The sequence below is a fragment of the Eschrichtius robustus genome, chromosome 16, assembly GCF_028021215.1.
Source record: "Eschrichtius robustus isolate mEscRob2 chromosome 16, mEscRob2.pri, whole genome shotgun sequence".
Classification (NCBI taxonomy): Eukaryota; Metazoa; Chordata; class Mammalia; order Artiodactyla; family Eschrichtiidae; genus Eschrichtius; species Eschrichtius robustus.
In genome coordinates, this window is record NC_090839.1 from 10,590,539 (window position 1) to 10,604,472 (window position 13,934).

Here is a 13,934-nt window from a genome sequence, read left to right on the forward strand (position 1 = left end):
AGACCCACCAGCCACTTTTCCACTGTCAGAAAGACCTATAGTTCAAGATCATCACCCAGGGTAAAATTTCTAACCTAAGACAATTGCACAGGGAGCCTCTTGCCCAAGGCTAATAAGTGACAGAGCCTAGATCTTTGATCCCACCCTTGTGGACTCCTAAGGCCGTGTTCCTAACCGCTGTCTGCTAATCCTCTGCGCACCCCTGTGGCACTAAGAATGGTGCACCCCGTGTGCTTTTCTCTCCTCTCAGTCCCAGCCATCAAGACGGAGCCCACCGATGAATACGACCCCACCTTGATCTGCAGCCCTGCCCACGGGGGCCTGGGGAGCCAGCCTTACTACCCACAGCACCCAATGGTGGCCGAGTCCCCCTCCTGCCTCGTGGCCACCATGGCTCCCTGCCAGCAGTTCCGCTCAGGGCTCTCATCCCCCGACGCCCGCTACCAGCAGCAGAACCCAGCGGCCGTCCTCTACCAGCGGAGCAAGAGCCTGAGCCCCAGCCTGCTGGGCTACCAGCAGCCGGCCCTCATGGCCGCCCCCCTGTCCCTCGCGGATGCCCACCGCTCCGTGCTAGTGCACGCTGGCTCCCAGGGCCAGAGCTCGGCCCTGCTCCACTCCAGTCCAGCCAACCAGCAGGCCTCACCGGTGATCCACTACTCGCCCACCAACCAGCAGCTGCGCTGCGGAAGCCACCAGGAGTTCCAGCACATCGTGTACTGCGAGAACTTCGCGCCCGGCACCACCAGGCCCGGCCCACCCCCTGTCAGTCAAGGTCAGAGGCTGAGCCCGGGCTCCTACCCCACGGTCATTCAGCAGCAGAATGCCACAAGCCAAAGAGCCGCCAAAAACGGACCTCCAGTCAGTGACCAAAAGGAAGTATTACCCGCGGGCGTGACAATTAAACAGGAGCAGAACTTGGACCAGACCTACTTGGATGACGGTAAGATGCTTGTTTTTCTCACTGCCCGTGAGTTCGGTGCCCTGAAGCATCTCCCCAGCAAGTTTACTGTATGGCCTGGGGATCTTCCTTCACCTGTTTGGGCCTCAGTGTCCCCTTCTTTAATTTAAGGGAGTTGAATAAGATAACCTTTAAGGCCTCACCCAACTCTGTGCGTGAATCACCTCCAAGCAGGAGTTCTGGGGTGGGTGGTAGGAGTTTTAGTTGCTCCCCTACAACCATTGCAACAGAAAGAGCAAATGAGGGCACTTCCGGCCCTAGGAGTGTCCCCTGGGTCACGAACTGGGTCAGTTTAACTGCTTCCACTCTTTCCACTTGCCAAGTTTAGACCAAGGATAGGGAAACAGAAAGGAAGGAACGCTAACCTTTTATTCCCGGAAAGAAAAAAAAATCCCACTTTATAGCCCTCTTTTGTGTGTTTGGGGGAGGGGGAGGGGGCCGGGGGAAGGAGAAATCTCATTGAAAAGTGGCTCTCTCGGAAGGGAGCATGAATGGGGGCTTGCGGGCAGGCTGCGGGCATATCTCTGCCCCGTGCCAGTGGAACAGAGCCGCGCATTGATGGGAGGGAAGCAGCGGGCTTCCATTGTGGTGAGCCCAGCTGGTGGGGTGGCTGGACCAATGCAAAGAGGCAGAGGCAGCTTTGTGTGTCTGTAGGCGCCTGAGTCTGTTGGCAGGGGCCCAGCTGGAGGGTAGTCTTGTTGGAGTGGCCATGTGTGTGACATTGGTCTGTGATCGCAGGGAGGAAGGGCCAGTTGTGTTGGCAGGACTCACCTGGGGTCAGCCAGGTGCGGGTGAAGGACAGAGAGGGCGGGGCAGGCAGAGCAGCCTTCCCCTGGGGGCGCCAGAAGAAAGAAGACAGGTGGTTTGAATTTCTGAATGGGAGAAGGAAAGCCTATACCGCTGGCGGCCATCCACAGCTCCGGCCTCGCACTTTACCGGCAGTAGCATCTGATATACCCTGAAACCTCAATTATTTAGGAAAATGTCCTCTCAGGAACCCAGCCAAGAAGTAGGAAGTAAGGCAGAAAGCTTCAAAATAGGCACCGTAGTTATCACAAAGACCAGGTGCTAGATATCAGACACTCCAGTGGCAGGAATCCTTTGGTGCTCGCTCGGAGACTATTGACTTTTCCTTTATGCAAAGTTTTGACGATCCGGGTTATCTGGGGGTTCGGTGACTTCTTGTAGTTTCCATGTCCTCTCTCTAGTAAAACAGTCTTTCAAAAGCTTCCCCCAAATGCATCCAGCAAAGATGCTTAGAGCCACTTAGTATAGGGTCAGACTGCCCCACGTGCCTTACAGGGCTGACCTCAAGGTATTGCTGAGTTAATAATTGATCTGTCTAGTCCTGAATAATCAAACACAGGTTGAGTTCGGGGCACCTGTGCTCCATTTTAAAAGAGAGACCAAGGTGTCATCCATTTTTGAACAATTTACACCCAAAATGGTGAAGATAAAGTTTTGGTGCTTACCTGAAAGGGGGTTATCATGTAGGAAATTCAACTAATGCAGAATGCCTTACCCAAGTGAGAGGGTAAATGAAACGGGGCTGTAACTGGACCTCTCTCCACGTGTGCGCTCAGGGGCTGGATCAGGGCAGAGGTGCTTCATAAATAAATGATGCCAGAGCAAGGACTGGAACTTTCCCCCGTGGACTCTCTGTCCGGCGCTGGTTTAGTCTCTAGAGTGAGAAATGTGCCAGCCCCTCCCACTCACCCTGTCCCTCATCCCACATTGTAGACCAGTGGTGAGCGTCTCGGGTAGAGAATGGGAGTCCGTCCGTGCTTCTCCGTGATGCATCAGATTCCAAGTGGGGCCTCACGTGGTCATGAGCAACCTTTAAGTATCTGTGGTAGCCCCAGACAGAAGTTTGTGTTACGGAGAAAGCAGCTGAGAATGGAGACCCTTTGGGGCCTCCTAAGTGTCTTTCTGAACACAGGCAGGTTCAAGGTCGTGGTAAGGGTGACCTCCCAGAGGGTCAATAACACGAGTCAGCTCTAAGGCTGTCTCTGAGAACCAAGATAGTGAAATTGCTTCTCCTGGTGGAGCCTTTTCTTAAGTACATTCTCCATAAGCCCAGTTCCCTGGGATTTTAGGAGGTATTCTCTGAAATGAGGGTTCTGTGGCTGAGAAAGCAAAAAATACTTGATAAAACCAAGTTTTTAAAAACCTTGTTTACTGTAGGACTTCTCAGAGCCTTTACTGAGCTAGTGGACATTATCAATCTCTAAAACGAGGGGGAGGTAGCACCTGCCAAAATTACTTGATCACCCTCACAACTCCAGGGCGTGCTGTTCACATTGTATTTGATTGTACTCTGTGTGAACGGGGGCCCTTGGAGTTATACAGCGTGGCAGGCCTGGGACCCCTCTCCCCTGATGTGCGGGAGAAATAACATGAAGGAATCTCAGAGTTCAGAACCAGCACTGCCCCGTCCCATGTGCTGTATTCAGTCTTCTCAAATTGGGGGCTTCACGTTCCTGGGCCCAGAGCATGACAGGGCAGGAGAATAATCTCCACCCGTGTGGTCCCCAAAAGGCAGCAATGAGGCTGCTGGTTAGATGTTCCGTGCTTGACTGGAATTGTCCCCAAGGCTCTGCCCAGCCCAGGTCCCTCTGCTGGGGAGGTGCTCGTGTGGCCTGTTGGCCAGTGGTGAGCCCCGAACTGCACCACCGCTGTAGCCGCCAGGAAGAGGGGTGCAGCACTGTCTCCTAACTGCTGGGGTTTCAGATCCCTCTCACAGACGCCGTCTGGCCTGTGCACTCACGAAACATTCTCAGACTCCACTGTTGGCTTTGTGAATGTGGGATTCAGACTTCTCAGCTCTTTGGCATTTCTTTCTGACAGGTAAACTGGAAATCCCTGGGTCATTTCTCTAGTCTGTTTGGGAGGCATCCTAGGTCGTTTTCCATCCCTTTCGTCAATTCCCCGAAGGAGGTCTCCCCACAAAATACAGCTCTGGCTGCCCAAACTCCAGCGGAACGTGCTTCCCAGGTGGGGGCTATTTCTCACCTGCCATTCATTTGCCTTTTGGGATTTTTGGCAAACTAGACTTTCCTTGGAAACTTTGTGAGAGCTGGGCTTAAGTGCTTTGAGGGTCAAAGGGAGGTTCTGCAGCTGGAAAGAGTCACCAGAGGATATGGGTCCAAATGCAAACACATCATCTTAGAAGTGGACCACGCTGCTCACCTGTGATCCCGGGAAGCCCCAGTGTTTGGTTATCTTTCCCCGACCCTTTGCTAACGACCAGAGCGATCCATTGTCTGGTCTGGGCGTCCCACCTGGCTCCACCTCTCTTCCTCCCCAGCTGCATTCCTGCACACAGACGCCGCCGTCTGTCTTGGCCCCCTTTTTTCTTGGAACTCCAAAATGCAGCTTCTGCTTTCTCCACTCCAAAGACTTGAGACGTTTTCCAAAAGTCTCTTTTTGAGCTAACAAGATAAGTGATATTTCAGGGCAAAATATACCCTCACTCCTCTCCTCGTGTTCCTCTGCCCGCCCCAACTCAGGCGGCACTCTTCCGAAATGCATGCTTTGCACACACACACTCACTGTTTTTTTCTCTGTCCCCTTGTCTCCTCTGTAACCAGTTTCTTGTTCTAAAGCCCCAGGTCGTACCTGGCGAATAGCCTCGGCTCCTAGCAGTAGCCCGACCCTGTGAACTGGGAGCTCTCCTCTCCATCCCTCCTTCACCAGCCTCCCTCCCTCTCACCCAGAGGCATCAACTGGTTGCCTTTTCTGGGCCAGGCATCCTTCTGGGACTAAGGGGTGCGCTGGTGAGCGAGTCAAAAGTCCTTGCTCTCGTGGGGTGTTTTTTTGGGTAAATGAGGCAGACGTTAGCCTGTAAGGTAATAAACCAGCTTATTTCAGATGGTGATAAAAAGCCACGAGGGAAAGCACACAAGGTCAGGAGCCAGAGTGTCGCTGGGTGGAGGTGGTGTTGGCTCCCTGAGACCGAGTGCACAGCGAGGCCGGCTCTGAGGGAGCTGGGCTTTGGGGAAGATCGGAGGGAAGGGTGTTTGGGGGAGCGGCAGGTGGCAGAGGCTGTGAGGTCAGAGGCTGGGCTAGTGTCGGTGGGTGTCTGGCAGCAGGGCAGCGCGATTCGATTTACCTTCTGAGGAGATCACTGACTGCATTTGGAAAATGGACAGTAGGGAGGCAGAGGTGGAAAACAAAGGGTTTACTTGGCTTTAGACACACCCAGATACTAGACTGTGAATCCTGCGGGCCGGGCCGGGAATGTTGGGGGCGGGGCAGGGGAGGCACATTTTAAAAGGTTGCCTTGTGCCTCCGTCCACTAGTGCGGTTATTGGAAACCTAACTGGAAGAGCCAAAATGTGATGAGTTCACAAGGAATTCTGATCCCCTCCCCTGCCTAGAACTAAAGGGCGGCTCCACCTTCTACCGCCCAGGGCGCCTGCTTGGAGCAGGTAGGGAGTGTTTGTGCTGTGCCGGGATGGGGCGGAGTGGGGGGCAGGCAGGCCAGAGAGGCATTGGGGAGCTGGGACTCGGAGGCCACTCCTGCCGGCTGCCTCAGGTGACACGTTCTCGGAAGAGCTGGGGGTTCTCAGGTCATCAGGCCATCTCACCGTGGGCTCTGGGGTAGTGAGCCGACGCCGGCAGCCTCGAGACTCAGCCATGGACAAGCACACCCAGGGACAGGGGTGAGACCTGGGACTCAAAGGAGAGCCTCCATCCCTTTCTGGAAATGTCTTAGGGAGAAGGATGAGGTCTCAGTGATTGGCCAGAGCCTCTGCCAGTGGCTTGTAAGGATGGCAGCCGGGGTGTGTGTGTGTGTGTGTGTGTGTGTGTTTATACATGTAGGAAGAGCACAAACCAGTTTGTTTTTCAATCTGCTTTCCTGTTCTTCATACTTGAAAATCATTTATTGAAATACACTGAATAAATCTGAATATTTCTATATATTTAAATGTTGAAATATAGGCACACTCAGAAATCAATAGTGTATTCTGCATTTCACCAGGTGGACCACCCAGGTAATTACCACCCAGGCCATGCATGACATGGAATCTTGTTAGCACCCCAGGAGCACCCCGACATGTAATCTTCTGCCTTCTCCACAAAGGTGGCCATTATCCTGCTTTCTAACCCCAGAGGTTCAATTTGCCTTCGTGTAGAAACAGAATTCACACAGCTGTGCCCTTTTGTGTCTGGCTTCCTTCTGTCAACCACTAGCTTGTGAGATCCGGCAATATTGTTGGCTGTAGTTGAGGTTCATTCATTTTGTTGTCATGGATTATTCCACTGGGGAAACATTCTACAATCTCTGTGTCCATGTTCCTGTTGATAGACATTGGGGTTGTTTCCAATTTTATGAAGAAGCTTTCCGTGAGCACTCTTGAACTCTTCTTTTGCTGCCCACACAGAAGGTCAGGAGTTTAAAACCCTTGCCAGATGGTTTTCCAAAGTGGTTGTACCAGTTTATACACCCACAGCAGTGCAGGGGGTTGTACAAAGCGGTTTTAAGTTTAGTTCACTTTGTATCTTCTCACCTTGGGACCTGCCCTCAGTTCTAATGAAGGTGCCTAGTTATGGGGGTTCCAGGCTGCAGACCCAGGGGGCTGCGAGCTGTTTGGGTATCAGCTGCTCTGACCCCTGCTTGGACCAGTTACTTAAACTCTCTGGGCCTCTGCTTTCTTACCCATGAAAACTACACCTCCTGTTCAGATACTCAAACTGCCAAGCATGCATTAAGATCTGCACTTGGAAATAAGGCTCCTAAAAGACGTTCAACGATTAATATTCACTCCATTAATAGTAATGGTGATGATTGTAATAACCTTGCTTCCCTTGAAGTTTCTTGTGGTGCCTTTTCCAGCCTTGCCTTTATTTTGGCCACTTGAATACTTTGACCTTTTTTGTTAGATGAGAATACTCCACGTGGAAAAAAGGTAGGGAAAAGCCCCAGAGAACGCGCTGATCTGTGGCTCGCGGAGGCTGCCTTTCAGGCCATAGAGAAGTGGAGGGTACACGTGCTGTTCACCTCGGGGCCCAGACATGGCCCAATTTCAATTCCCTGCTGCCTGCTCTCTTCCGCCCCGGGAGTGAACACGGCAGGTTGGAATGAACCCCAAACTCGCCCATGGAGGTTAGGCGGCCGCCAAGAGCTTTCCCTTGACCCTTGGAAGCTACTCGGGTGCACCGGGAGGAGCTGGCCACACCTTGTGCATTTCTCCGTGGAGGTGGTTTCCTGGGGCTGCCAGGCGGTGGAGCCAAAGGTGCCGCCCCGCCGCATAAAATGTGTGCAGGGTAGTGGCCTGCCCGCAGGCATTCTCTTTCCTCGGTTGGGTCTAGTTTGAATCTTCCCCTTGCCTTGTTCCCGGTTCTCAGGACTTACTTGCCATGTCTCCGTAAGACATGTTGAATGGAGCTTTGAATATCAGCGTTCGTACTTACCTGTGACCTTGGGCAAGTGACTAGCCTTGCTGTGCCTCGGTTTCCCCATCCACAGAATGGACATAATCCCAGCTCTTCCCTCATGAGGCTGTGGTGAGACTGTATTGAGTTAATGAGCATCATACTTTTAGAACAGGGCTTGGTCCAAAGGACTCCCCGATAAACGTTAGCTGCTATTTTTCCTTGTGAATTTAATTGACTTCTTGTAGGACATGGTTCAAATTTTTTACAATATATCTGCATAGGAGAATAGAAAATTGGCTATTCTGGTCTTTGGCGATGAGGAGCACTTGCCCGTATGCCCTGTCTCTTCCATGTGGGCCAAAGTAGGGGACAAAGCCCCCAGGGCACTGGCTCAAGGTTTCCTTCCCAAGCTTCTTTCAGGGACCTCGGGACATTTACCTGCGCAAGGGGACAATGCCCTGGGCCCAGGGACAGCTGGGAAGTCCAGTTAGCATGTCCCCTGCTATGCATCCTCGGTGGAGCATAGCAGGGCCCAACCGCAGGCCCAAGTTTTGCTAGTTGGGCCATTGGCAGAGGGTCCCAGGGTGTCCTTTTCAAAAGCTCTTTACCCAGAGGCTGGATGTGCCAGAGTGTGAGAACAGGCCAGGGAAGAATGGACAGAGGGACGCACCCTCCAATGTGCAGGAAGTGGGAAAGGAATCGAGGGTGGAAGAGCCATCTGTGACTGGCGTGGCTTTGTTCAGCAGGTCAGGGATCTTTAACTGGGGCCGGTCCATGCCTCCGGCAAAGCCTGTGACAAAGCAGCTCCTGTTTGGAGAGGCGTGCAAAGCCCACGGACAGCCCGGCTGCTGCTGACAACGGCCATGTGCCTGGCCGCCGTATTGGCCCAGGAGGGCTCGGCTTCTGGCAGCCACCCTGGCGGCGGTGGTGCTGATGGAGGGTGACATGCAGGGATTCTCTATTCTGATGAGAACCAAGCAGAATGGTTGCCTGGCTTACGGCACCGTGGAGAGCCTGATTCAGGTGTTGTAGTGTAGGGCTGTGCGGGGCACCAGAAACTGCCAGAAACCACCAATGCCAAGTTTAATTCACACGGCTGCCTTTAGTGGGCACCAATAGAGTCCAGGCTTCTGTTGAGGGCTTTGGTCAGCATTCTTTTTAAAGATCACGTAAAAATATCTGTGTTTTATAGAGGCACTATGTTCACATGCTTGAAAAAACAAAACAATATAAAAAGATATCCAGCAAAGTCTTACTCCCATTTTTGCTCTGCTCCCTGATACTAGTTTTCTCGAGCCTTCTAGAGTAGTTATTTCTTAGCCTTTTGATCACTATTGCCACCCTTTCTACTCAGGCTCCTTTTTAGATAATTTTTTCCTCATCGCCACCCCCATGAACTGTCAATCCCATAGATGCACTATATACCTGTTTAGGTACCGGGGCCCTTCGCAGGGCCACAAACCATTGTAATAGAACCAACTTTCACCCCTTTGGGGTGGTATCATCCCCATTGGGAATGCATGTTAGAGTTTCTGTATGTAATCGTGAGCACATGCAAACATATCTTCTTATTTTCCCCTTTTATTCTACAAGAGGTAGTAAAATATACACACAGGTCCCCTGTGGATGGGGAATTGGGTATCTCTGGCCACCACAAGCAGCACTTATACGTATCTGTCACTCAGTGAATGGGCGGGGTATGTCAGGGGACTGTTCTCTGGAATGGGATGTCTGGTCCGAGGGTCCAGCCTCGATTCAGGGCCTGCTGGGTGCAGAGTTTCTGGAGTTATCCTGCCTGGCTTCCAGTCTGGCCTCACCACTTCACTCTTTTGTGACCTCAGGTAAGCCACTTATGATAATGGCCCCCAGTTCTGAGGGTTATTGCATGCATGGAAATGGGAGCATCCTTTGTAAGGAAAGCACTTTGCCCAGTACCCGGTGTGCATGGTGGGTGCTCCAGTAGTTGTTCATATACTTTTCTGCCACCACCACTACCACCAATATCATCGTCATCATCATCAATTCTGGGCCATTGCTATAGTCTGAATGTTTGTGTCTCCCACAGCTTGTATGTTGAAGCCTATCCCCCAGTGTGATGGTATTAGGAAGTGGGGCCTTTGGGAGATGCTTAGGTCCTGAGGATGGAGCCCCCTGAATGGGATTAGTGCCCTTATAAGAGAGACCCCACTAAGCTCCCTAGTTCCCTTCCACCATGTGAGGTTATGCTGAGAAAGCAGCCGTCAATGAAGAAGCGGGCCATATCTGCCGGCATTTTAATCTTGGACTTCTCAGCCTCTGAAACTGTGAGAAACAAATGTTTGTTGTTTATAAGCCATCAAGTGGCTTTTTTGTTATAGCCTCCTAACTAGACTAAGACAGCCGGCAGGTAGTAGGGGCAGAGCTGGGCTTTGGAGAAGAGCCCTGAGGCTGACTCTTAGCTCTTGTCCTTATTACCCTGCTGGGCTACTTCTTGTTAATTCAGCAAAGGATATTTAGAGTCTCACTGGAAAATGCCAAAGTCCAGAAAACTGCTTGCCTAGAGACAAGCCCACAAAATTTGCAGGAGCTCCTGGTTGAAGATCACTTCACTGAGCCAGTAGAAGGTCTGCATCCCTCTCCCAGGAGAATAAACCTCATGTAGGTGTCTGTTCCAGGGGCATCTTTATTTTGCCCCTCTTGATGTTTCCCCACCTTCTAAGAACCTCAGATTTCTAGCTGTGACACTTAGCTGTCCTTTCATCCCAAATCATGTGTACTTTGTGTTGCTGGCTTATGTAAATATAAGGAACCACCTTCCAGCTGCCTCCAGACCCAGAAATGCTCAGCCATCTTTGTGAAATTCTGCAAAGCAGCTGTTTTCAAAGGAATGTGTTCTTGCATTTCGAGGTCAGAAGCTACCAAACCACAAGATAGTCCGTTCTCAGACGTGCTGTCCACTCAGCCCGTATTCCAGAGTAGCCTCTGACCCACAAAGAGCAGCCAGGACCCAAGAAAGAGGACCAAGGAGACATTATTTGGTGTCATCCGATGGCCCCAGAGTCAGCCACCAAACCCCAACTTTTAAGGATTCGGAGTCATTTGGACTGTGTTTATTTTCCACTTCCAAAATGAGGTTATTGTCTGGGGGAAACAAGTAAATATCCTGGGGAAGGAATAAGGTGATCAGTTAAGATGTATGGGGAGGTCAGCATCCTTTTTTTCCAAGGCCCTTCTACACTTTCATTCTTATTAGCACAGCCTGCAGAAGTGCTGGGACTTACTTCCCCGCTTAGTGGATGTGCCGGACACGCTGGAAACATGGCTTGTTTCAGGATGATGCAGCAACTGGGTGATTATTGTGAACGCCATTCCGTGCAGGACTGTACTTGTGATGGGCCTTCACTCGTCCCAGGCCATCACCTAACATAATCCAGAATGTGTGTATTAAAAAATGCGTAACTCCTGAATATCAGCTCGAGCTGTAATTTGTTTCTCTCTAGAGAAGTTAGAACTTGAAAAGCAATTTAGTTATTTGAGGCTATGAATTAGATGGGGGGGGGGCAGTTAATCAAATCTTATTTTAATACTGAATTTCTTCCTGTACTCCCTACCTTCTCCTCCATCAATAAACCCATTTCAGATAAATAGTAAAGTTTATTTTCCCGAAAAAAAAAAAAAAAAAAAACTTTAATGAAATAGCCCTACTTTTATTCCCCTCTGTAGAGTTGAGATTTGGGTGCATTTTGTCTTTTGTTGCCCCCGAGTGTAGTTCTGGATTCTTTTTTTGCCCTGGACCTATTCAACTTTATTTTAGCACCATTTTCTTTTGCTTTTCATCCGAGAAGGGCTTTGTTCTTGGGAAATGATGAAACCATTTCTCTGGCCCTTCTCCACTGCATTCCTGACACCTCTTTAATTTGTTATTGACCCTGGGATCTGGCTAGCTGAGACTGTGACTCTCAAGGCAGGACTGGGGCCTGTTTTGCCCATCTACGATGTCCACAAGTCTCTCTCTAGGCGAAGTCAAAGGCAAACCGAGGGTCGCATTTGAAGAGAGAGTCTGTTCAGGTCCTCAGCAACCAATCCTGCCACTTTCAGGTGTCAGGATGACATTGGCCTCATTCCTTTCAACTGCCATGAAATCAGATCTCCGGCCAGGCAAGTGAAGCAGAGTGCGCCGTGGTCGTTTTACAATGAGAGCCGAGTATCCCAACTCGATTTTGTGGCGGGCTTGTCTGCTGCAAGCGGTTTGGACTTAAGTCCCAGGCGTTCTGCAAACCAACAAATGGGTTTCAGCTGAAGCCTGTTAGTTCCACCATCCCGGGAAAGTTGAAAGGCCACTCCCTGGTTGTTAGTTTCCAAAACTCTGGACGGGGTGCTGTTCTGTTGCATAAGCCGACGACGTGGGGAACGCCTTTGAAATGTTCCGCAGCCGGTTCTTATAGATTTCTGGAAGTCGATGCTGTCTTTTGAATTCTCAGCTTTATTGGAAGCCTAAAAAAGAATTGACCCAAAATTGATGAATGCACCCTTTCCACTTCTTACAGATGGATTGAGTTGTGGTCTGCTTCAGGACTTGGCATGGGGGCGGCCAACTAGTGTTCCATGGGCTACATTGAGCCTGCAGATATTTTGTTTGGCCCACACAGTATTTTAAAAAATATTTGGATTAGATGCCAACGTTTAAAAACCAGGAGATTGCACATAAAAATACAGATTTCCGGCTTTCCTTGGAAAATCCAAGCATCTGGCCACCCTGGGCCCCATGTTCTGCACGGCGGCTACCTGGAGTCAAAGTCAAGGCTGGTCCTGAGTAGAGACCACCTCCTTTATTCAGACAGAGCGTGTACTTGTCCATGGTGCCCCCCTCCCCCTCTGTCTCCTGAAGATGGATGGAGTGTCCATTGTTATTTACCAGCACGCTGGTACTGTTGTTCCTCTCATACTTGGCCGACCTCACTCAGCCAAGGTTTCCATCCAGACCCGTTCGGCATTTGCATTTGTTAGCACTCTTCTGGAAGTGCCACTTACGTCTGTGGCCACCTAACGCAGCACCTGGCGCACAGTGGGCACTCTGGAGGTGTCAGCTCCCTCTTTCTTCCCTCTCCCTCCTTGTGGCCGGGGGTAAGATTTAAAAACACCTTTTTGGATGAAATGCTGTAAATATATATAAATATAGAGTAGCACAGTGTACCCACTTACCCACCGCTCGGCTCCAGCTGTGGTCAACTCATGGCCAGTCGGGTTTCTTCTACACCTCTGTCTTCTACCGTCTCTATTTCACAATAATAGTTTGAAGCAAATCCTACACATCAAAAATCCTAGATACCAAAACCATATCCTTTTGTGTGTAAATATTCAGTATGTATCTCTAAAAGAAAAGTTTTCTGAAAATACTCATAACACACATGAAACTTAATGAAAATTCCTTAAAATCATGAAATATCTGGTGTTTAAACTTCCAGTCTTCTCACACATAACATAAAGGTTTCCTCCTTCTTTGTTTTGTTTTTATTATTTTATAGTTTGAATCAGGATTCAGACCAGGCCCACACACTGCACGTGGATGCCTTGGGGTCTAAGACTGTTGTCATCCAGAGGTTCCCCCTCTAGATTAAATAATAGAACCCTTTTTTGGTTTTATCATCATCATTATTATTATTTTGCAATTTATTTGTTGAAAAAACCAGATTGTTCGTCCTATAAAATTTCTCACAGTCTGGTTTTTACCAATTATGTCCCCATGGTGAGCTTTAGCATGTTCCTCTGTCCTCCGTATTTCCTGTAAATTGGCAGTCAATTCTAGGGGTTTCATGGATTCAGGTTTAATTGTTTTGGGCAAGACTGCTTCATAGGCGGGCGCATCTTTCTGTCAGGAAGCACGTGCCGTCAGGCTGTCCCCTTCTCGGTGATGTTACCAGCTACTGAATGGTCAGTGCCGAAACTCCATTAATTCAGTGGTGCATTGATTGCAAAATGGTGATATTCTGTTCTAATTCTGTCTTCCCTTCCTCTTCTGTTAGCTGGAAAACTTCTATAAAGAGAAACTTTCCTTCATCAACAATGGTAGGATTCATATAGGAAAAGCAAGATGAATGCTTGATTCTTTCCCTTTATTTACCAGTTTTTAAAATAATGGGTTGGTTCATTAACATCGTCCAGTGGTGATCAATTAAGGAGGTTTTTTTTTTTGGTACCGTTATGAACTCATAGATTTAAGCATAACTGATGTTTTAAGATTTTAATGGGCTTTTTTGCTTGTTCCTTTTGTCTTTGTCATTTGATGGATCTAAATAATATGACTTTCTCTCCTTTTTTTCACCTGGCTTAGCAATATGCTCAGATATTTTGAGACATCAGGAAGGAAAGAACCCTATACGTAGACTAAGGGTTGTGTTCCTTACATGTGTGAAGGGGAAATCATAAAATAGCTCTTGAGTGCCATCTGGCTCAGATATCCCTCGCAGCATTGACGAGTCTTTAACCGTGGTTTAAGAATAGAGTTTGCAGGGCAGGGGAAAGTTATGTATTGATGAGGATGTAGAGGGCACCCAAAGTAACAGCAGCTTAAACAAGATAGATGATTTATTTCTCATGTAACAGCACAGGCATAAGC

The 13,934-nt window shown here is 49.5% G+C and overlaps 1 protein-coding gene across 2 annotated transcripts in view; it reads left to right on the forward strand.

Moving 5' to 3' along the window:
• NFATC2 (nuclear factor of activated T cells 2) overlaps nucleotides 1-13,934 on the forward strand; it is a 153,788-nt gene that overhangs the window by 112,085 nt on the left and 27,769 nt on the right. For both annotated transcript variants that reach the window (XM_068565643.1, XM_068565642.1), the window contains exon 9: nucleotides 251-940. In XM_068565643.1, coding sequence (XP_068421744.1) covers nucleotides 251-940 — 690 coding nt within the window. The remainder of the gene's footprint in view (nucleotides 1-250; nucleotides 941-13,934) is intronic.